Source organism: Chenopodium quinoa, unplaced genomic scaffold (assembly GCF_001683475.1).
Source record: "Chenopodium quinoa cultivar QQ74 unplaced genomic scaffold, ASM168347v1, whole genome shotgun sequence".
NCBI lineage: Eukaryota > Viridiplantae > Streptophyta > Magnoliopsida > Caryophyllales > Amaranthaceae > Chenopodium > Chenopodium quinoa.
Window position 1 is genome coordinate 5,607,036 of NW_018743850.1, and position 21,930 is coordinate 5,628,965.

Here is a 21,930-nt window from a genome sequence, read left to right on the forward strand (position 1 = left end):
TATGATATATACCCTTGTATCTAATACATAACACCATTTCGATGGAGTAAAAAAAAATGCTCATAATATTTAGCTCCATATATTATTTAATATTATCGACCATTTTATTTGGTAGGTTTGATAGATATTTTTATGAAGAACTCCATAGAATTTTCTTGCCTTCTTCCAATATTGTGATTAAGTTTTTAACAAGGTCCAAATATAAAATATGAAAAAAAGTTTCTATTTTTTTTTTTTGCGTTTTTCGGCGATTTTTTTTTTCAAAATTGAGTGTAGAGGCCTAATAATTAAGGTTTCTTGGACTAGCCAAACAATTAACTCAAAAAAAAAAAAAAAAAATCTCGAAAGGCATTTTTCGGTGGTTTTTTTTTTTTCTTCTTCTTCTTTTTCTCCTAAAAAAGCGCAGAAATTCTTGCGTGGACCTGAGATTTATATACACGCAGAACTAACGTTATTTGGAACATAGTGACCGTAATTTTAACATAGTAACCTTTATTAAAACTTGTGTGACATTTAATGTTATTTCTGTTTACATCCCAAAAAATTAACCTCTTATAGTTTTTTATAATGTCATAATCGCTTTTATTTCAACATAATAACCTTAATTTTAATGTAGTGACCTTTTTTTTTTTTTTTTTAATAATACAATTATAGTATCTCTAATGTTAGTGGTCCACAATAAATTTGTGTGAACCAGGTCCATTTAAAAATTTGTAACAAAAGTGAGTGTAGTTGCCTAGTAAGGTTTCTTGGCCTATAGACAATTAACTCTCGAAATCAAACATTAGAAATTTTTGGCCAGGCGACAGTGATGAGCCAACTTTCATTGCCATCCTTCAGAGTGGGTGATGAGAATCGATCCCATGATCCTCTAAAATCGGAGAAAAGCCCTAACTACCTGATCTATCCCTCACTCTCACTAGACTTACTACTCATCACTTAACGTATTACATGCTCATTTACATCCTCAAACAATCGTCATTTATCCCATCGCCTACCAAACGTGTAATCATTAAAAACTCCAATAAATCAAAACCCCGAACAATAATTACTAATCGTATTAAGAAAATCTAGTAGAAGAAGAAAAGAATTAGGAGGGCCGTCAAATTAAATGAAATTTTCTTGACTTAAATTTTTTTTTTCTTAAAAGTACAAACCAGTATTTGACAGTGTTAGATATAGCTTAAAGTCAAAAAATAATTTGCGGAAGCTAGATCAAAACCTAAAGCTGTGATATCATGTTAGATTTCAGGAAAACTCTTCAAATTGAAGTGTGTACCATTAATCAATATATATAGAATTTTACAAAACTTGTAATCCTACTACAATAAGAATACTAAATATATACAAAACATATTCTAATCTGCAACAAATATTATCATAACTATGATATCTATCATACAGCTCCTTATTACCTCAGTGACAACCGTTACAACCTACACCCAACTAGGAGAGAGAAGATTACCCCCCAAACTTTGGAGTTTTTTATCCATTTATTTCTCAACACGTGTCTTTCTTATTCCTACCACACTCTCACACTTTTTCACCCCTTGCGCATTTTATCCTACCACCTTACTATCCCACTAAAATGCGCTTTATTCCTATTTTTTTTTTTTCCTTTTTTATAAAAAAAATATAAAATTGGAGAAACTTTCTCTTTCAAAGGAGATTCACTACCTTTATTTTCTCTTTTTATAAAATTTCATTTTCTCTTCCCTTAAAAAAAAAAAAAAAAAAAAAAATTCATTTTCCCTTTTTATTTATTTATTTTTAAAGAATTTTAAGGAAAAAAAAACAGGGAAGAAAGAATCCCCTGTATAAAAACAGAGCAATAGATAAACAGAGGAAAGAGAAAATAAGGAAGAGGGTTTTCTGGGGTTATGGTTATGGCGCCACTGATGCTGCAGTTTATAGAGATTCGTGTCGGAAGGGTTTAATTTTTCCTTTTTTTATTTATTTTTAAAAAAGGGATTATTTATTATTTTTAAAAATATTTATAAATACTCTGTTATTTCACCTCACTCCCACCTCCTTACTCAAAACTTAGAAATACAAACAAAAAAACTCATTCATTCAAGAAAACTTGAGGTACCCTATTCAAGAATCGTTGTTAATTTTAATGGGTATGTTCCCAATTCCTCGTTGTTCATTTTTTTTCATGAATCGTAACGTAATTGTTGTTAAGTTCGGTTTTGATATATGCAACCCTACACGGGTAACGGGTTCATCCCAAATGAAGGGGAAAAGGGGTTATGATACTATGATTGATGTAAAATCCTCTTTGGGTATGGTGTTAAGTTGGGGAAATTAAGGCTTTAGTTATAATTTGTTTTTGGGTTAGTGTGAAGTTTTTGATTGGGAGTAAGATTCAGTGAATCAGGAGTTTTTTCTATGGTATCTGTGCTTGAATTTACTGGTCTCCTACATCTATGGCCTGCCCCACTCAAAAACCCCACAATATTAGATGAAAGTTTGGCTGAAATTTTTTCATCTTTTCATATTTTTAAATTTTTTTTTAATTTAATTTATTTTTAAGGTAAGTTAATTATGCCTGACATTCTCTCATGCATTATCTGTCTTCTGTTGATTGGTCATTTCCTTCCGTTTTTATTCCTGTTTTTGTGAATTTTTTGCTTGAAAGGTGCTTATTTCTGTTTTTTATTACTGTATTTTTTTTCAAGTGTTTTATTTTGATTGGTAAATCATAGTTGTAATTATTCTCAGCATAAAGCAATTTTTCTTCTAGAAAATAATTAATTTTTGGGGATCATACAAATTTGTTTTTAGTTGGTGGCTTTATTTTTAATTTTTTTTTTTTTTGGGTTATTTCAGAGTCTAGCATGAGTTTTTCACAAGATATGGATGATGAGTATGAAAAACTCATAAGAAGAATGAACCCACCAAGGTATATTTCCTTCTCTCATTTTCTATAATATTAACGGCTCGTTTAATAGACAGTGATAAACCAACACGGTTTGATTTTTGGTCATTTGTTCATCAGGGTGGTGATTGATAATGAAAGTTGCAAGAATGCAACAGTGATACAGGTTGATAGTGCAAACAGGCATGGAATACTTCTTGAAGTTGTTCAAATTCTCACTGATCTTAATCTTGTCATAACCAAAGCTTATATTTCTTCTGATGGTGGATGGTTCATGGATGGTAAATTTTACTAATCTTTTGCTAAATTTTTATGATGTGAATTAATTTAGCATTTTTTGTTAACTATTTTTTGTTTGCTTTTTTCAAAACCCAGTTTTTAACGTGACTGATCAAGATGGGAACAAAATTACAGATGAAGAAATCATTGATTACATTCAAAAGGTAAAATTAAATAATTATTCAATTAATGTAATTTTTTTTTTTTTTGGTGTATTCTTCTTATATTAACTTAAGATTTCTGTGTAAATCAGTCTTTAGGCCCTGATTCATCATGTTTTGGAAGATCTGTTGGAGTTCTTTCATCAACAGATTACACTACTATTGAGTTAATTGGGAGAGATAGGCCAGGACTTCTCTCTGAGCTAACTGCTGTGCTGTCTCACCTGAAATGCAATGTGGTGAATGCTGAAGTCTGGACTCACAACACGCGAGCAGCAGCCGTAATGCACATAACCGATCAAGGAACCGGTTACGCGATTGATGACTTAGACAGGTTGTCTAGGATCAAGGAACTTCTATGCAATGTGCTTGGCAGTAGTCACTCTAGGGAAGCTAAGACTGAGGTGACTCATGTTGCTACACACGCAGAAAGGAGACTGCATCAGATGCTGTTCGACGATAGAGACTATGAGCAAGTTGGTGAAGAGGAGGATGAAGATGAGAGGCAGAGGCCGAATGTGAGTGTTGTCAATTGGTATGACAAAGATTACTCGGTGGTCAGTATTCGTTGCAAGGACAGACCGAAACTTCTCTTTGATACGGTCTGCACGTTGACTGATATGCAATACGTCGTTTTCCATGGTAGTGTGGATGCTGAAGGGCCTGAAGCTTATCAGGTACTTTATTATCTTCTTGATCATTAGTGATGCTTATAGAATGCAGTTAGTTTAACAGTATTTTCGACGAATTATATCTGATGTTATTGTTTTCTCATAGGAATTCTACATTAGGCATGTTGATGGCTCCCCTGTTAAATCAGAGGCAGAAAGGCAAAGAGTCATCCAATGTCTTGAAGCTGCTATAAAGAGAAGAGTTTCTGAGGTATACCAATGTTACAGTAACACGCTAAAATGTCACTAATACATATACTAATGTATACTCTTATATGATGTTTTAGTCCAACAAACTAATGACCTTATTGCAATAAATTTTCAGGGACTGAAGTTAGAGTTATGCACAACAGACAGGGCTGGACTGTTATCTGATGTCACTCGAATTTTCCGAGAGAACAGCCTGACAGTAACTCAAGCAGAAGTCACAACAAGAGGAGGCAAAGCAGTTAACATCTTCTATGTACGCGAGGCCTCAGGGTATCCTGTCGATGCCAAGGTGATCGACTCAATAAGGCAAGTGATCGGGCAAACGATTCTAAAAGTGAAGGGAAACAACTCGAAAGAACGGAAACAAAAAGTTGCTCAAGAGTCTCAATCTAAGTTCTTATTCGGAGGTCTCTTCAAGTCTAGATCATTTTGTAATTTCGGCTTGGTTAGGTCCTACTCTTAAAAGCTTTGAACTAGAAATGTAAATTGCAAAAAATGTTTAGGCCATTTTAGGTGGACTAACATCATGATTTCAAATTAGGGTAGAAGAGGTTGCCAACTCCTAGTTGGTGTGCCCACTTGTTAGGAACAACTGGTTTCTTAAGTTAAGCTTAATTAGTGGCCGTTAAGTAAACATTACTCGCGAAGAGTAATCAAATTGTAAATAGTAGTCCTTGGTTACTTGCCTCAATTATTCTAATCCTCTGATTAAGATTTTAATGATCCCTCTACTAGTTTTATGGTATGATGTTCTCGGTCTTGAATCGAGTTCCGGTATTAGCGGAGTATTAAACGTAAACATGCTTAACTTTGACTAAGACTAAACTTAAATGATAGTAGTGGATTTCCACTAATAATATGACCAATAATTCCAAGAATGATGCTAAGACATGAATACATAAAATTAGTACAAAAAAAGACAGAAGAAAAAGACCTAAAATAGGTAAAGTGGAAGTTGCAAAGAAGGTTCATATATGCTCCTGCTGGCAAGGATTCCATCAAAGAATTTGTTGAAGAGTAAGCAACCACCAAATATAATGCACCAATCAAATTTGGCTAATGGAGGGGTCCTTTTGTTGGCTGGCGGCTGATTAATGAAAGCTATAATATGACTTCTTCAAACTTTAGAATTTTAGTAAATGCTTTTCTAATTAATCAATGGTTGGGTTTTGTTTGCAAGCTTTATCTTGATTATAACCCTTAGCTTGGTACTTACTCCCCTAGGGAGGTACAGGATTGAGCATTCGAGTTGCTCGGATTTATGCTGTGTTTGATTGTAACTTATTTTGTCTAAACTTATAGTATTATTTGAACATATATTAATGAATCTTAATTTAGTGAGTTAGAAATTATTTTAATTGTTATACTCTTCAAACTTTAGAATTATTTTTTTTATTTTTTTATTTTTTTATTTCATTTTGTCTTAGCTCTTATGGTAATTGTAAATGTTAAAAACATTATGTATTATTGTTTTTTACTTGTAAGAAAAAGGCTAACTACTTCTTAATATATAGTGGCATTAATAATGAATTCATATTGTATTGTTGAGATGTTGATGAGAAGTCGACTAGTCATATTTTTATGAGTATATATATATGTACAGATGTGACTTTAAAAGTTTAGAATATTTTTTGAACTTTTATTGAACTTTTATTGGTCATTATTTGTCTTCATCAACTTTATGTAACATTTAAACTATCAACAAAATAAAGTGTATTAGATAAATATGGTGTACAAATGTAAGCAAATAAGCAATGACATAATATTAGGAGACTTGAGTTTCAAACAAGTTTGTAGCTTCCATTTTTTAAATGTCATTTTCACACTTAAAGGGGAAATTAATACCATATTACACTTGGCTAGGAAAAAAAGAAAAAAAAATTCCAAAACTTCAAAAAGTTATCCACTAATAATTTCATCATAATATCCAAAATCTCATTGTGAAAATAACTTACTTTCAGTCTCATAACTATAGAGCTCCACTTGATTCTTACCATACAAAGCTCCCTTGAGCTTATGGATATGGTTATTTGTTTGATTTTGATATATAAAGTGAGAAGATTTCGTGGTCCCTCAAAATTCAATTTTTTTTTGGTAAGTGATCTTTTATTATTCACTAGAGTCCATACGAACAAGTATTTTTATAGAATTAGATCTTTTTTATGATGATTTTGTAAACTTTTTTTGTTTTCGTGTAATTGATGTAACCAAAACATTGTGGCAAGTGGAGCAAATTTTGGAAAACAAACAATTCCTTTACATATGGTGAAAGGATATGGTAATTTCAAACATTCAATCAAAAAACCAACAAGTTATAATTAAGTAACATGAATTTGTGTTAATATATAAAAATTTAACCGTTCTTTCAAATATTACAACGAATCATGTTTTACTTTGTTAAAATCAAAAGTCACAACATATATTTTATGTGACATCTAAAAATTGTTTATTAAAGTACAAGATTTTACCCAAGAAAATGGGAGAATTCCTAACAAATTTGAATGTTGAAAAGGTAGGTAATTAGACAATTTTGCTTATGTTAATATTTTTCAGTCGATGGATTTAGATTTCTATAGTATGCTTTTACATATCTAATTTCTCTATTGTCTAGTCATAATGCATACCGATACTTATGTATGGTTAGTGGTCATAATTTAATGAATATCATTGGTCTATTTGTATGGTTAGTTCCATGTGGGGTGCTGCCACGTCGCCTGTCTCCTTCTTATCATCCTATGTGTATTCTCACCAAAAAAAATGATAGTCAAATATGGATGGATGGCTTCAACATGCCGCAAATTGCATCAACGTTTTTTGATTAATGCATCAAAATTATGTGGCAGCCAGACTTTACAAGTATAATATAAAGTGATGAGATAAGTCTTAGGTGGGCCTAGCCCGCCATGGCGGGAAATTTGACCTCTTAGTTAATTGAATTTTTTAAAATCAATTGATAATATGCGAAATAGCTTATCAGATTTATAAGTGAATTATCTTTCCTTTTATATGTAATACGAGATATTATTTTCAATACAAGTGAGTTATGTTATCTGTATTACATATGTGGCTTGAATCCAAACAATGGAATTTTGGTTGTTTCACTTATTTTATTAAATCCAAAAAAAGTTAATTATAGGCTTACAAAATCACTGTTTATATTGGTGTTTAGGATGGTTGTTTGACTACCTAGAAAATTGAATGGTTGCTAAACTTAGGACTACTACAGATGATTTGGTGCTTATTTGAGGTGAAATGGAAGGTATCATTTTATCAAGGACGGTGTTTACCACAAAATACATATTGCCAATATTGATTTACTTGGATTTTACTTGCTACTTGGGACTAAAGTGGTTAGAAAAGAAATTGAAACATTTTTAATTAATCAAAAGGAAATTTGTAGTTAATGTATGTATTGGTTAACATCAGAAATGATAGAAGAAAAAATACAGCAATGTAACTGAAAGAATTAGCTAGAAACTTCTGGTGGATACTACTCCAAATCTAAATAAGTAAATCACATTATCACATGATATATATTGATGTGCTTTCGAGTAGTTAAGCCAACTACTCGAAGTTTCACGAAATCCTGGAAAATTTGCATGTTCTTAAACCTTGAAAGGTATAGCCAGAAAACAAAAGTTGCATTTAATTATGATTGTTTTACATTTTGCAAACAATCTCTTTACACTTCATTGCTTATTTATGGCATAGCAAACAATCCCTGTACACTTAGCTTACAACATGTTACTCTGTGTACACTTACTACGTGTGTATTTGAGCATTCCTCTCGAATTGGACTTGTTGGGCGTAAAAACCTAATACTTGTAATACGGAGTATTAACATAACAAATTTTCAAAAGTTTTAATATTGTGTATTGTTGTACAAATCGTATATAAACCCAAATGTACCTTGAAATAATTAAAGTCCAAGTTTGTATATTAGTGATTTAATAATGTTCTAGAATGTAAATAATATTAATAACTATATATTAAAAGACACATCAGCAATGACACGTGTCATTTTCTGGTGTGTCCAAAAAAAAATAAAAAACAAAAAAAAAACTATTTAGGAAACAAATTTTATATATAAATAGAAGATTAAAAAGATTTAATATATCCTTCCACTATATATATTGATATCCTAAGCTAAAGTTAAAAAAATGAAAATCAAATTCTTAACATAATTTGTGACATAAATTGTGCTATATACTACTCTTACCATTTTTACAACAAGGATTATTTTTTTTAAAATATTTTTGTATTTAATTATGTTTGAAAAGCTTGCTAGGAAAGATATGAATTTTTTTCTAAGCCAGTTGATTATTGAGAAGAAAAATGAATATCGCGTAAGAGAGAATGGATTAATAGTGTATAAGAAGTAAATCTATTTACGAATTAGATACATAGTTGTAAGATATTCATTTGGTTAAAAGAAGAAACAATATAAATTAGTTAGTGAAATATATATAAATATACATATATGTATTTTAAATTATCTATTTTTCAAATAATAGACTCTTTCATAATTAATTCATTTTACAAAGTAGTAACTTAAATAGATTTTTCTTATAATTAAATATAGTGTTAATAATTATAGAATAGTTATTGAAAATTACCGTGCATGGCACGAGACCTGACCTAATATTAACTAAAACTTTGTCTAACATATACTTTAGGTTGGACCAACCTAGATATTACATACTATTAGACTTATTGTCATAAAATTCGATAGCGTACAACTATATAATACGGAGTACGTACTCAATATAAATTTGTTCATGTACTGAAATCAATTGAAGGGTAAAAATTCATCATTCAACTATTTAAGCAAATAAGTAGGGACTTATTGATAAGATCATATAAAGCAAAAATCAGAGAAAAATCCATGATATTTATAAGAGAAGGGGAGGCAAATGGTCCATATATGTTGGATTATATCACACAGCTAGATCTGAACTCCACTTTCTACTGCATTCCCATTCCTCACTTATTGAAGAAAAAAGGAAAAAATAAATAAATTTATTTTAAGTTTTGTTTTTGATTTATTTTATTATTTAAATAAGGTGTGGGTGAAAGATTCTAGTGGTTCTACAAAGCCACAAAAAGATCAGGTTAGCAGAGGATGTTTATAGGCCTACAATTAACTTTTTCTGGATTTTGCCTTGCTTATTGCTTTGCCATTTTAATCCCCACAAAATTAAATTAATCGTTTGGGTCCAATTTTCTGTATAATTTGGGTAAATTTTAAATTTTTTTTATTGCAATGCACATGAAGGCATCACTCTCTGTCTTTATATTTTTGTATTTTTGCCACAATTTTCTGACACACATAGTCTTACCACATAAAATCTTGACGTACATACATGTGTTATGCTGTTGTGCGATTTTGAGTTGTGCAAAAATATGTATTTCATGTATTGATCTCGATCATCATCATTATCATCTTAGCTACGTTGCTAATTAATTACTATGCTCATCACTCAAGTGTTAGTCTGTTAGAGACACACTTACATCGTTAATTTCATAAACTTGGACACTATAAAGTCAAGCGAACTTTCAATTTGGACACAAGCAGAGGCGAAGGTAGGATTTCACTTTGAACGTGTGATTTTGACATGTATTTCCAAATTAATATCGCTTCAGAAAATATTTTAAATGCTTAGCTAACACCCTAGAGACATTCGTTAGCAAGATCCTTTTTTATATGACCTTTCAACTTACATACGATTACACAGTTTAGTCTCAATCCATTTCATCACTTACTATTTATCACATATTGTATAGTGTAATCTTGATGACCTGACCCCTTCTCTATTTACATTTTCTTTCCCTATATATATATATAACCAAAGTGTCTACATACTTAATAAAAATAAAGAGTTGGGTAAGAAAGTCGGTTGATAAGAGAAAAATGGTAGGCAACATAGCATTAATAAAGGATTGATTTAGAGAATTCGATGCTGCCACCTGCTTTGTCGCGAGATCTTGACCATAGCTAAAAATTAATTTTATCACTAGCTTTGGTAGAAATGTTTGATGGAGAGGGGGAAGAGGGTTAAGAAAACCGTGCATTGTTGTAGGAATTTAATTGACCATGTTCTACAACTTGTTAGATTTCCCATATTAGGCTTAACTTGCAGTTTTGCCAAGGCTTCAAGTTTAACTATCTAAATGTATATTTGTTGAAGCATAACCTTTCTAAACAAAACATGTGAGTATTTCATAATGATAAAGATAGAGAAAATTAATGAAAATGCCTTCAACTTGTAGAGTAAATTCATTGTCTATTGATGGTACGCGTAGTCTAGACTCGTATTTAACAACTAAAAGTACAAACATTTTTCTTTAATTAAAGTTAACTTCGACCTTGTTCTTTAATTTGGAATTCTCTGAAATTCAGTTCATGCAGTTCAACTAAGAATGGGGCCTTCAACATATAATGAATGCACATTTATGGACTGTTATTTAGATTACTCAAACTCACCTTCTTATTTGTAAGAGCCTTTTCATGATGAATTTTACTAAGTAATCTTTCATTTTATTATCTTCATTATCAGAATTCTTGCTTTACTTGAAAAGGCGGCCTTAGCCTTGATTGCTTTAGATAATGCTAGGGATTTTCAATCTTCTAGACGTATCCGTTTTATAGAAGTCATAAATTAATATATATTTTGTTAGATTTCGGATAAACTTCTCAATTTGGAGTGTGTACCATTGATCATTATATATAGAGTTTTACAATACTAATCCTAATCACGTTAGGAAACCTAGTACGATAAGGATATAAGATATATACAAATATTATCCTAATCTGCGACAAATATTATCATGACTATAATATCTATCATACCCCGTGGTCATAGCAGGAGGAGGACGTACGCTAAGACTGGATCTAAAATCCAAAAATAAGTCTTGTGGTAGGCCTTTTGTGAAAATGTCCGCAAACTGATATCTAGAAGGAACATGTAGAACCTGAACTTGTCCCAAAGCAACCTTTTCTCGAACAAAATGAATATCCATTTCCAAATGTTTGATGCGTTGGTGTTGTACCGGATTTCCCGAAAGGTAGATAGCACTGACATTATCACAGTAAACAATAGTAGCCCGTCGAAGAGGACAATGTAACTCAAGTAAAAGATTACGAAGCCAACATGCCTCAGAGACAACATTTGCGACACCTCGATATTCTGCTTCTGCACTCGATTTAGATAATGTAAGTTGACGCTTAGATGACTAAGAAACGAGGTTGTCCCCAAGAAAGCAGCAATAACCCGATGTGGAACGGCGGGTATCGGGACAACCTCCCCAGTCAGCGTCAGTGTAAGTAATCAAACGATGAGAAGCAGACGGATATAAGTGTAAGCCATGATCAATGGTACCCTGAATATAACGCAGAATGCGTTTCAATGCATCATAATGAGATTCCTGGGGATCATGCATGAAAAGACACACCCGTTGTACCGCATAGGCAATATCGGGCCTAGTGAAAGTGAGATACTAAAGAGCACCTGCTAAACTGCGATACAAAGTAGGATCCCAAAAAGGTGGTCCTGAATCTACACTAAGTTTGGAATTAGTGTCAACTGGAGTAGCTGCAGTTTACAAGAGCCCATACCTGCACGCTCTAAAATCTCCTGTGCCTACTTTTCCAATGAAAGTAGCAAATAAGAGGGAGTGCGGGTCACCGCAATCCCTAAAAAGTAGCTCAGAGGACCCAAATTAGTCATAGGGAAGTCATTTTGCAACTGAGATATGATCCCTGCACGCAACCTGTCAGATGAGGTAGCTAATATAATATCATCAACATATAGAAGCAAATATGTCATATCATCACCCTGCCGGAAAGTAAAAAGAGAGTTGTTACTCTTGACAATGACAAAACCCAATTTGATCAGAAATTTTGCAAAGCGTTGGTACCAAGCTCTGGGAGCTTGTTTCAAACCATAGAGAGCCTTATGGAGCCGGTAAACGTAAGATGGTGCTCTCTGATCAACAAAACCTGGGGGTTGCTGCATATAAACAGTTTCCTGCAGATCACCATGTAAAAAGGCATTTTTGACATCTAATTAATGAATCGACCACTTTTTAGCTATAGCTAAACTTAGAACAGTAAGAATAGTGGCCGGTTTAACTTCCGGACTGAAAGTCTCATCACAGTCCACACCAATTTCCTGCGAACTGCCATCACATACAAGACGAGCTTTAATTTGTGCCTTTCAAGGTCACCATTAGACTTGTATTTGTGTTTAAAGAGCCACATACAATTAACAATATTCACCCCCGCAGGCCTAGGCACCAAATCCCATGCCCCTGTTTTAATTAAAGAACTATACTCATCATTCATCGCCGCATTCCAATATGGTCATTTAAGGCTTGTTTATAAGACTTTGGAAAGGGTGATATGTGAAGTGGTGGACTCAAAGGTTGAACGGTGAGGATACAATATTTCGGGTTGGGCTTAAATATTCCCCGTTGACTACGGGTGATAGGAGGAGATGGTGGTGGCGGCCTAGTAGGTGAATAAAGTTAGTTGGGTGGATTGATGTGTGCATGCGTTTGGTGTAGAGTGGGCTGATGGAGGAGTTAAGAGCCCAACAGTGATGGGGATGGGATAAGGTGGGCTGGTGGGCCGCACTTGGGATGCGGATGGTGACTGAGGTCTGCGAGTTGAGTGTGTAATGGGCTGGGGTGAAGGATGGGCAGCGCCCGCTGGATTTGAGCTGGTGGGTCGCGCTGCTCACCTTCTGTTTGGTTCGCTGGTTAGGCTGCGTTCGCTAGGCTTGGGGGAATGTGATTGTTGGGCTGCTGCCAAAAAGGAGATAAAAGAGGGCTAGGAGCCGAATCATCTAGGAATGAGTAGTCCGTAATTCGATAATGACTAAGATTTCAAAATGGGAAAATGGACTCATCAAAATTGACATGTCGTGAAAGAATAATTTTATTAGTTGAAAGGTCTAGACACTTATATCCACGATGATTTGTGGGGTATCCCAAGAAAACACAAGGAGTGGATCGTTGGGCTAACTTGTGTGGGGCCATAGCTGAAAGATTAGGAAAGCATAAACAACCAAAGACTCGTAAATGGTCATAGGATGGCATTCAGCGAAATAAGGCAAACGCCGGAGTTTGGTTAGATAGGGCTTTGGTTGGCATGATGTTGAGAAGATACATTGCCGTTTCTAAAGAGTCTACCTAATAGGAAGGAAGGATTGACTCATGAATTAGAAGAGTACGAGAAATGTTGTTTGGAGTACGAATCATGCGTTCGACCATCCCATTTTGAGAAGAAGTATGTGGACAAGAGAATCGAAAAACTAAGCCATTAGTGATACAAAAGAGTTTAAATGGGTCGTTATCAAATTCTCTACCATGGTCACTTTGGAATGATTTTATTGGTCTTTCAAATTGAGTTAGAATATAAGCTCTAAAATTGAAGAAGGACTGAAAGGCTTGAGATTTGAATTTTAACGAAATAGTCCACACTAAATGAGTATAATCATCCAATAAAACCAATTAATATTTGTGACCATTGTTACTACGAATAGGAGATGTCCACAAATCAGTATGATTTATCTCAAAAGCAGTAGAGGTAGTACTATTTGAAGAATGAAAAGGAAAACGCACATGTTTTCCTAATTGACAAGAAACACAAAAAATAGAGTCATGCTCTTTATTACACGGAATTAAGTTCCTAGACCTAAGAACACTCAAAACTGGATTTCCTGGATGCCCAAGACGATCATGCCAAGTGTGTGAAGAAGCAGCAGTGAGTGAGGTGGCAAGACACGTGGAAGGAGTGGTAGTGGTGGTGACATGATATAAGTCCCCTGAACTATTGCATCTCGTTATTACTTTCCCCGTACGAAGATCCTTCACAGAAAAACCAAAGGGATCAAATTCGATAGACACAGAATTATCGGAAGTAAACTTTGGGACAGAGATAAGATTTTTAACGATTTGTGGTGCTAGTAAGACATCACGAAGGGCAAGAGGGGGTTTAGGAAAGGGCAAAGTAGTATGAACATAACCTGTAACTGGAATGCGATGACTATTACCAACTAAAATATGATTATTGGAGCTCAAATTAAAAAGGGGCATAAGAGTACCTGAGTTATTGGTCATGTGAAACGTCGCATCCGAATCCACGTAACAAGAGTTGTCTTGTGGAAGACTCATGGTGGCTAAAGAATTCCCTAACTCAGTAGGAGTCATGATATATGTGTTTTATATGCTATTTTATCCCCCGTCCCACGGTCATTTTTATGCATACTTGAACTCTTCGAGGGTATAATGTGTGGTTTCGAGTGTTTTGTAGATTTAGCATTAATTTTGTAGGAATTTCCCCAATTTGTTGGTGATTTCTATGATTTTCGGCCACTACAAGATATCGAAGCTATGATCACATTCATGACCGTCGTTTGTAGCCCAAGACCGATTATCTCGGTAACTAAGGGCGTGGTTCGTGGAATTGGTCCAAGTAATGGACTAAGGAAGAGGAATTGGGCCAATTGTAGCCCAAAGGAAAAGAAAGAAAGACTTGGCCAAGAGAAAAGAAGACCGGGCCCGATCGGACGGATGCTCAGCAAGGCGGTGTGAAGAAAAAGGCGGGCCCGATCGGGCGCGAGTATTTCCTGGGATATTTAGGACTTGTCGTTTTGGTTATTTTTGGTTTTAGTGTAAAAACTCTTTTGTAAGCTTTATTAGCCACGTTTTTAGATTACAATTTTCATTCTTAAGCTTTTAGAGAGATTTTATTGAGAGATTATTGTTGAACTCAAGTTTTCCCCTTTTAGTGCAATTTAATATTTCCTTCATTCGGTATCATTTCTCGTCTCTTTTATTGCTTTGTTTATCGTTTTGATTTTAATTGCTTTACTATTTTTGTGCTTTGAATTCAATCATGTCTTTTATATATGCTTTGATTAGTTTAGATTTAAATATGTGTGAGAAGTTAATTTCTAGGGTTCTTGGGGGATCCATGATTAATATGAAGGGATAATTTGTTATTATTGATTATTGATATTGCATGATAATTTCTTATTGAATTGTTTTAATTCTTTACAATTGGATTATGAATCGAGCAGATGTGATTTGATTGTAAAAGTATAACAATATTGAATTAATGAATCGAGCAGATGTTAATTTGATTTTAAAGGCTATTTTCAATAGGAGCTTAGATTTAATAAATTGCGAGAGCCTGTTAATTATGTTATGTTTGCAATATTAATTATTGATTGTCATGTTTTATCCCGGAGTATTAATAATTGGTGAACCTGTGACCCTAGGCTTTTTATTATTGGCTATTCCCTTAGATTAATTTCACACAAATCTTATTTGCTTCTTGATAATTTAGATTATAATAATTAATTAGGAATAGAAGAATGTTGTTTCCCTGTGGATTCGACCCTACTTTCCTATCTATTTTAGTTAGTGGTGTTAGGAATTACTTTTGATTGGGTGATACGACTTTAGCCTGTCAAGTAATAGGTGGCCCGTAAGCCGTAGGTTGAACCCGGATATTGAGCTTGATAGGTCTATTGCAGGAATTGAGCCACGTAGGCTGCCCTTGGACCTTGAGTAAGGGGCCTTGGTTGAACTTGGGCCTGCTGGGGGTAAAAGAAAGGTTTTGGAGCCCACTGTTGGGCTTGTTTTTGCTGCTCGGCCCACTGAGGATATGGGGTCCAATATTGTTAGGGCTTTTGTGGAGCTTGACTTTGCTGTTGTTGAGTTCCATCACGCACTACTAGAAAAAGGCCATTTTCCGACGGAATCGTTCCGAAGGACCTCAAATTCCGTTGGAAAATTCGAAATTTCTGATGAATTTTAATCCGTCGGAATATTCCGACGAAATTTAGCCGTACCTACGGAATATCCCACGTAATAATTCCGACAGAATTAAATTCTGTCGGAAATTAGAACTTCCGACGGAATATTTCGTCGAAAATTGTACTTCGAAGGAATATTCCGTCGGAAGTTCTGATTTTCGACATAGTTTAATTTCGTCGGAAAGTATTTAATTAAAAAAAAAAAAACGAGTTCAGATCTCCTCTTTTGTCGAACCAGAAAGAATAGGAGGAAGAGAGAGAACGACGGTAAGAAAGGGAAAGAGATAGATAAAGGGAAAGAGAAAGAGAAGGAGAAGGGGAAGTTCACATCCGCCGTTTCCCCGCAACCACAGGCGTCTCACCACCGCCGCTGTGTGAAAGGGAAAGAACGAGAAAGAATAGGGGAAAGAGAGAGAGAGCGACGGAAAAACGAGAAAGAGAAAGGGAAGGGAAAGAGAAAAGGGGGTGTCGTTTCCCCGCAACCACCGGCGTCTCACCGCCGCTGCCTTGTGACCCCTGGGCCGTCGCTTGGTAAGTTTAATAATAGGTGTATTTGTTTTTTTTCGTTAAACCCTAACCACCATCACCATTCCTACAGGATCCACCTCCTCCTTCGTCACTGCGACCAGACCCGCCACCATCTCCATCCTCCCGCCGTTGTGCAGCCGTAGAACTGCCACCACCTCCATCTGCAGTGAAAACTAACTCCTCCTCTACGGCGTTTTCCGAGCATCCACCACCGAATCCTCCTCTACCCTTGGTGAGTTCTTTCTCCCATGTTTTCTAACTCAATTTAAGTTTTTTTACTTAATTGCAAACCCTAGTTAAGTTTTTAATTGTAATTATTTGTAGGATTTGTAGATTTACTTGGTTTAATTGTCAATAAAAAGTGCAGATCTAGAGGTTAGTGACATTATAAACCCTAAAATTCTTAGTTTAGTTTATACATGGCATGTTAGTGACTAATTGTATATAGATATATGTAAGTTTATCATTGTTTTTAGTGTAGTGTATACATGTTTTTTGTATTTTATGTTTAAATATGTTGAAATGTTTGAAATGAATGTGTTGTAATATGATATGTTAGTTTAGTTTGGTTTAGTTTAATATAATAACGAATGCTAGTTTAGTTTAGTTTAGTTTAATATAATAATGGATGTTAGTTTAGTTTAGTTTAATATAATGTATGTTAGTTTATTTAGTTTAATATATTTGTTTAATATAATGTTTAATATAATATTTAATAATTATTTAATATATTTATTTAGTTTAGTTTAATTATGATATATTTGTTTAGTATAATGCATGTGTCCTTTACTTTATATATTTTGTAAATGAATCATTTGCATAATTATATGCCTAGATACCCATTCAAGGCATACTTATTAGGAGTATGTCTTGAATAGTCCCTAGTTGGGACTGTCCTTGTACGCTTATTCTCACTTAGGTGGTGAATGTATGCCTTGTTATTTATTCTAGGGAATATCCTGACTTCTCATTTCTCTACAATGTTCTCTGGGTACATATGTTGGTGTATCTAATCGCTTACATCGTGTACTTGGAGAACTATAGGGAAATGCTGCCGGATTTTCCATAGAATAGAAAACCTGGCTTACATTCACTAGTGGGATTAAACGTAACAGGATGGGTCAGGTTGGAGTAATAACGACCCTTGGACATCATTTCAAATCTCATTTGCATTTCCATAACACTTTGATGGATAATGAATATAAATACGCTTTGTGACTAATGTGATTATACATATGTGTGAGTTGTGTAGAAGTTGTAATCATGAAACGAACAGAACGTAGCTAGATGTAGGAAAGGAAGGTTGGGCATTCTATTAATCCATAGTTCATGAAAGGGGTTGATGAATTCATTTAGTACGTCAAAGATCATCCCGAGAGTAGTAACCCAAATGAAGTTAGGTGTCCATGTTTTAAATGTAAGAACAAACGACTTTGGGATGCGGAAACGGTTAAAATTCATTTGTATCGCAAGGGTTTTGTACCTAATTACTATGAGTGGATGTGTCGTGGGGAAGGGTTTCTGATAAGTACATAATATATATATATTTATTCCCCGTCCCAATGGTCATAATTGTGTTTATTTGAGCTCTACGGAGCTACTTTTGTTACTAATATGCGTTTCTAGTGTTTTCGTAGATTTGGTATTGTTTTATAGGAAATTGTACATTTGGAGCATTTTCCTGGATTTATTAGAGCCACTACGGGCATTGGAGTAAGGCCGCATTTATATGACCACATTCCGAGGCCCAGGACCAGTTAGAGAAATCAACCCGGTGATTAAGGGCTCGGTGAAGAGAAGAAGAGCTCGGGCATCGGATCCAAGAAAGAAATTAAATTGGGCCAAGAAATTCTAGCCCAAAGAATTGAATAGAAGGCGCCCGAGTGCTCGCCCGACCGGGCAGGGCTTCGCCCAAAGGCGCACCCGACCGGGCGAGGGAGATAGTAAAGGGCGAAGCTTCGCCTGGATGCGCGCCCGACCGGGCGCGAGCAAGGCATTAAGAGTGAAAAAGGCGCGCCCGGCCGGGCGATGCCTCTCCCGACCGGGCGCGTGTTTACATTAGGATTTTTAATTTGTTTTAGCTTTTTCTTTAATTAGTATTAAGAGTTTAGTATAAATACGCTTTTGTTAAGCGAGTTTGGGACAACTTTTCTTTACCTTCCTTTCTCTCTCTCTCTCTCTATTTTCTTTCTTACTTTCTCTCTCTACACTTTTTCTCTATACACCCTCTTGAGTTTTATGCAATGAATTATTTCCATTAATTTTGGCAACGATTTCTTCCCTCGTTACTTTCAGTAATTTAATTGCTTTGATTTAATTATGTCTTGCTTTATTGCTTTGCTTAGTTTAGATTTTAATATGTGGGAGTAGTTTAATTCTAGGGTTGTGGGGATCCATGAATAGTACGAAGGGGTAATTTATTATTGTTGATTATTGATGATTGGTTAATTTCCTATTAATTGATTTAATGCTATGCAATTAGATTTGCGCAGGTTTAATTGTATGAGTGTTGCAATATTGATTCGAGATTCGAGAGATGAGAATTGATGTTTAGGCTTAATTTCAATAGGCATGTTGATCTATAAATGGTTAGGTCGAGATTCGAGAGATGAGATTTAATACCGGTAGATTAATTATGTGATTATAATACGTAGCGAAAGCCCTTTGTAATTTGATTAATTTATGCATTGATAATTGATTGTTATGTTTTACCTTGGAGTATTATTTATTGGTGAACCTATACCCTAGGCCTTTTATTATTGATTATTCCCTTATTTAATTTGCTTAGTTTAATTGTTAGTTTAATTCCCACAATACAAATTGGTTACTTGATAATTTAGATTATAGTTTTTGATCAGGAATAAAAGAACACTGTTTCCCTGTGGATTCGACCCTACTTCCCTATCTACTTTAGTTAGAGGACTTAGGAATTACTTTTGATTAGGTGATACGACTTTAACCTATCAGTTTCCAGGAGTTCCTGAACGACGGTCCAATGAATATCGTGAAATGGTTTTCGATGCTTTAGTCATACTCAAGATCAAAGGCATTCCGAACAGGCTAGTGTTTCATCAGAGGAGGAGCCTAATGCACAAGTTAAGCATTTTCTGGATTTGTTGAAGGCTTCTAAACAACCATTATACGAAGGAGTTCATTGTCTGTGTTAGAGATGGCTGCTAGAATTACTAGTCTAAAGTGCGAGTATAATTTGCCCCACCGATGTGTTAATGGGTTTGCTTCTTTGGTCAATGAAGCTATTCCTAACAACAACCATATGGCCGACATATTCTATGAGGTCAAGAAGATTGTGAAGGGGTTGGAGCTGCCTCATGAAAAAATTCATGCATGCCCGAAAGGATGTATGTTGTTTTGGAAGGATGATGCTCAACTATCTACATGTAGGGTATGTGGAAGCGACCGATACAAGAAGAATTCTAAAGGTAGCTTAGTGACTTTGAATGTTTTATTTTATTTCCCGATCACACCCAGGTTGTAAAGGCTCTTTGCAACCAAGAACATTTCGGAGGAAATGACATGGCATTCGAAAAATCCTCGAGTTCAAGGCACATTGGCACACCCTAGTGATAATGAAGCTTGGAAACACCTCGATAGTTGCTTTCCAGAGTTTGCCTCCGAGTCTCGTAAAGTTCGACTTGGCTTGTGTACAGATGGTTTTTCTCCCTCATGGTAAGTTTGGGGGACAATATTCTTGTTGGCCTGTCATTTTGACCTCTTATAACTTGCCTCCCTCAATGTGTATGAAAAGACAATCCATGTTCCTTTCGTTGCTCGTTCCTGGTCCTAAAAACCCTAAGGGGCAACTTGCATGTGTACATGCAACCGTTGATAGAAGATTTGAAACAATTATGGGAAGTTAGTGCAAATAGTTACGATATTTTGAGGAAACAGAATTTCAATCTTCGAGCAGCCAACCTATCGACCGTTAGTGACTTCCCGGCTTATGGTATGTTGTCTGGTTGGACCACATCTGGTAAGAAGGCTTGTCCATATTGCATGGAGAAAAGCAAAGCGTTTTGGCTTGAACATGGTGGTAAAGTTTCTTGGTTTGATTGTCACCGCCAATTCCTTTCGACAGATCACCCTTTTCGGAATAGTAGAAATACATTTTGTAAAAATAAAGTCGAAAAAGGGGAACGGGCGCACACCATGTCAGGAGAGGAACTGTGGGAACGTGTGAAAGACCTTCCGAAGGCTACAGATGGGCCCGAGGCACTTAAACGCCTCAAAAAAGCTAAAAAAAGGTGGTTTAAGCAAAGCACACTGTGGGAGCTTCCATATTGGAAGCATCTGCTCATTCGTCATAACTTAGATGTCATGCACATTGAAAAGAACTTCGTTGATCAATTAATTCACACTATAATGGATGTGAAAAGGCATACATGTGACACGCCATCAGCTCGAAATGACATTGTCAAATATTATAAACGGCCGCAGCTTCATCTTCAGGAGGATGATAAAGGAAAAGAGTTCATGCTAAAGGCTCCATTCGCTCTTGACAAGGCTCAGAGAAAAGTTTTGTGTGAGTGGGTTAAACAACTACGGTTTCCTGATGGTTACGCCTCCAATTTGAGCAGATGCGTAGATTTACAAGCATGTAAGCTACACGAGATGAAAAGTCATGACTGTCACGTGTTCATGGAGTGGTTGTTGCCCACTACTTTGAGGGAATTGCTCCCTGGCCATATTTGGAATGCAATTACAGAGATCTGCCAATTCTTCCGCGATTTGTGTTGCTACACAATCATATTTGGAATGGCTTTGTTATCTCAAGCGATGAAGATGATGAATCTAGCATCGACTCTAGTAATTGTGATGAGGATGATGTATTATTAGATGATAGTAGTGATGATTATAGTAGTGATAGTAGTGATGAGATTAATGAATAGGAGAATATGTTAATCTCCTTTAAGAATTTGCTTGTTATTGTAAAATTAAAATATGACTTGGTCTTATAATAAATCATTACTTTTTGTATAAAATTTTATTACATTGCACTATACTTGTAATTTATAATATCATGTCATGTTACTAACAACTATATCAGGTGGTCATGGCGGGGGGTAAAGAAGGAGAATCGTTGAAGAAAACAAAGGGGAACGGGAAAGCTCAAATGGTGATCGACGACGATGACGAAGAAGTGGAGGAACGGAGGCACATGATTTGGGTGCCACTCAGGAGCCCGCCTTCACCTAACCACAAAATCATACACATCAGCATTCAGAGTTGCCGGTATTAGACCCTACTATGCTCTGGTACGTACGTACATTTAATGAATTGGACTTATATTCTTATTTTCAAAAAATTAACCTATTTATTACTTCTAACAAGTTCTATATTACTTTTTGTTGATGATC

General features: G+C 35.1%; 1 protein-coding gene across 1 annotated transcript; it reads left to right on the forward strand.

The window, feature by feature from the left end:
• Positions 1-1,398: 1,398 nt before the first annotated feature.
• LOC110686080 (ACT domain-containing protein ACR4-like) lies at positions 1,399-4,925 on the forward strand. The gene is made up of 7 exons (XM_021862665.1): positions 1,399-2,123; positions 2,833-2,905; positions 3,002-3,162; positions 3,257-3,324; positions 3,414-3,998; positions 4,099-4,203; positions 4,318-4,925. The coding sequence occupies exons 1-7, from the start codon at positions 2,120-2,122 to the stop codon at positions 4,663-4,665; spliced, it is 1,344 nt and encodes a 447-aa protein (XP_021718357.1). The 5' UTR covers positions 1,399-2,119; the 3' UTR covers positions 4,666-4,925.
• Positions 4,926-21,930: the final 17,005 nt, after the last annotated feature.

Excerpts from the sequence above, each read along its gene's own strand:
- LOC110686080 (XM_021862665.1), top strand. Across the intron at positions 2,906-3,001 it reads AGAAGAATGAACCCACCAAG|GGTGGTGATTGATAATGAAA; the intron begins GTATATTTCCTT and ends TTTGTTCATCAG. Across the intron at positions 3,163-3,256 it reads TGGTGGATGGTTCATGGATG|TTTTTAACGTGACTGATCAA; the intron begins GTAAATTTTACT and ends TTCAAAACCCAG.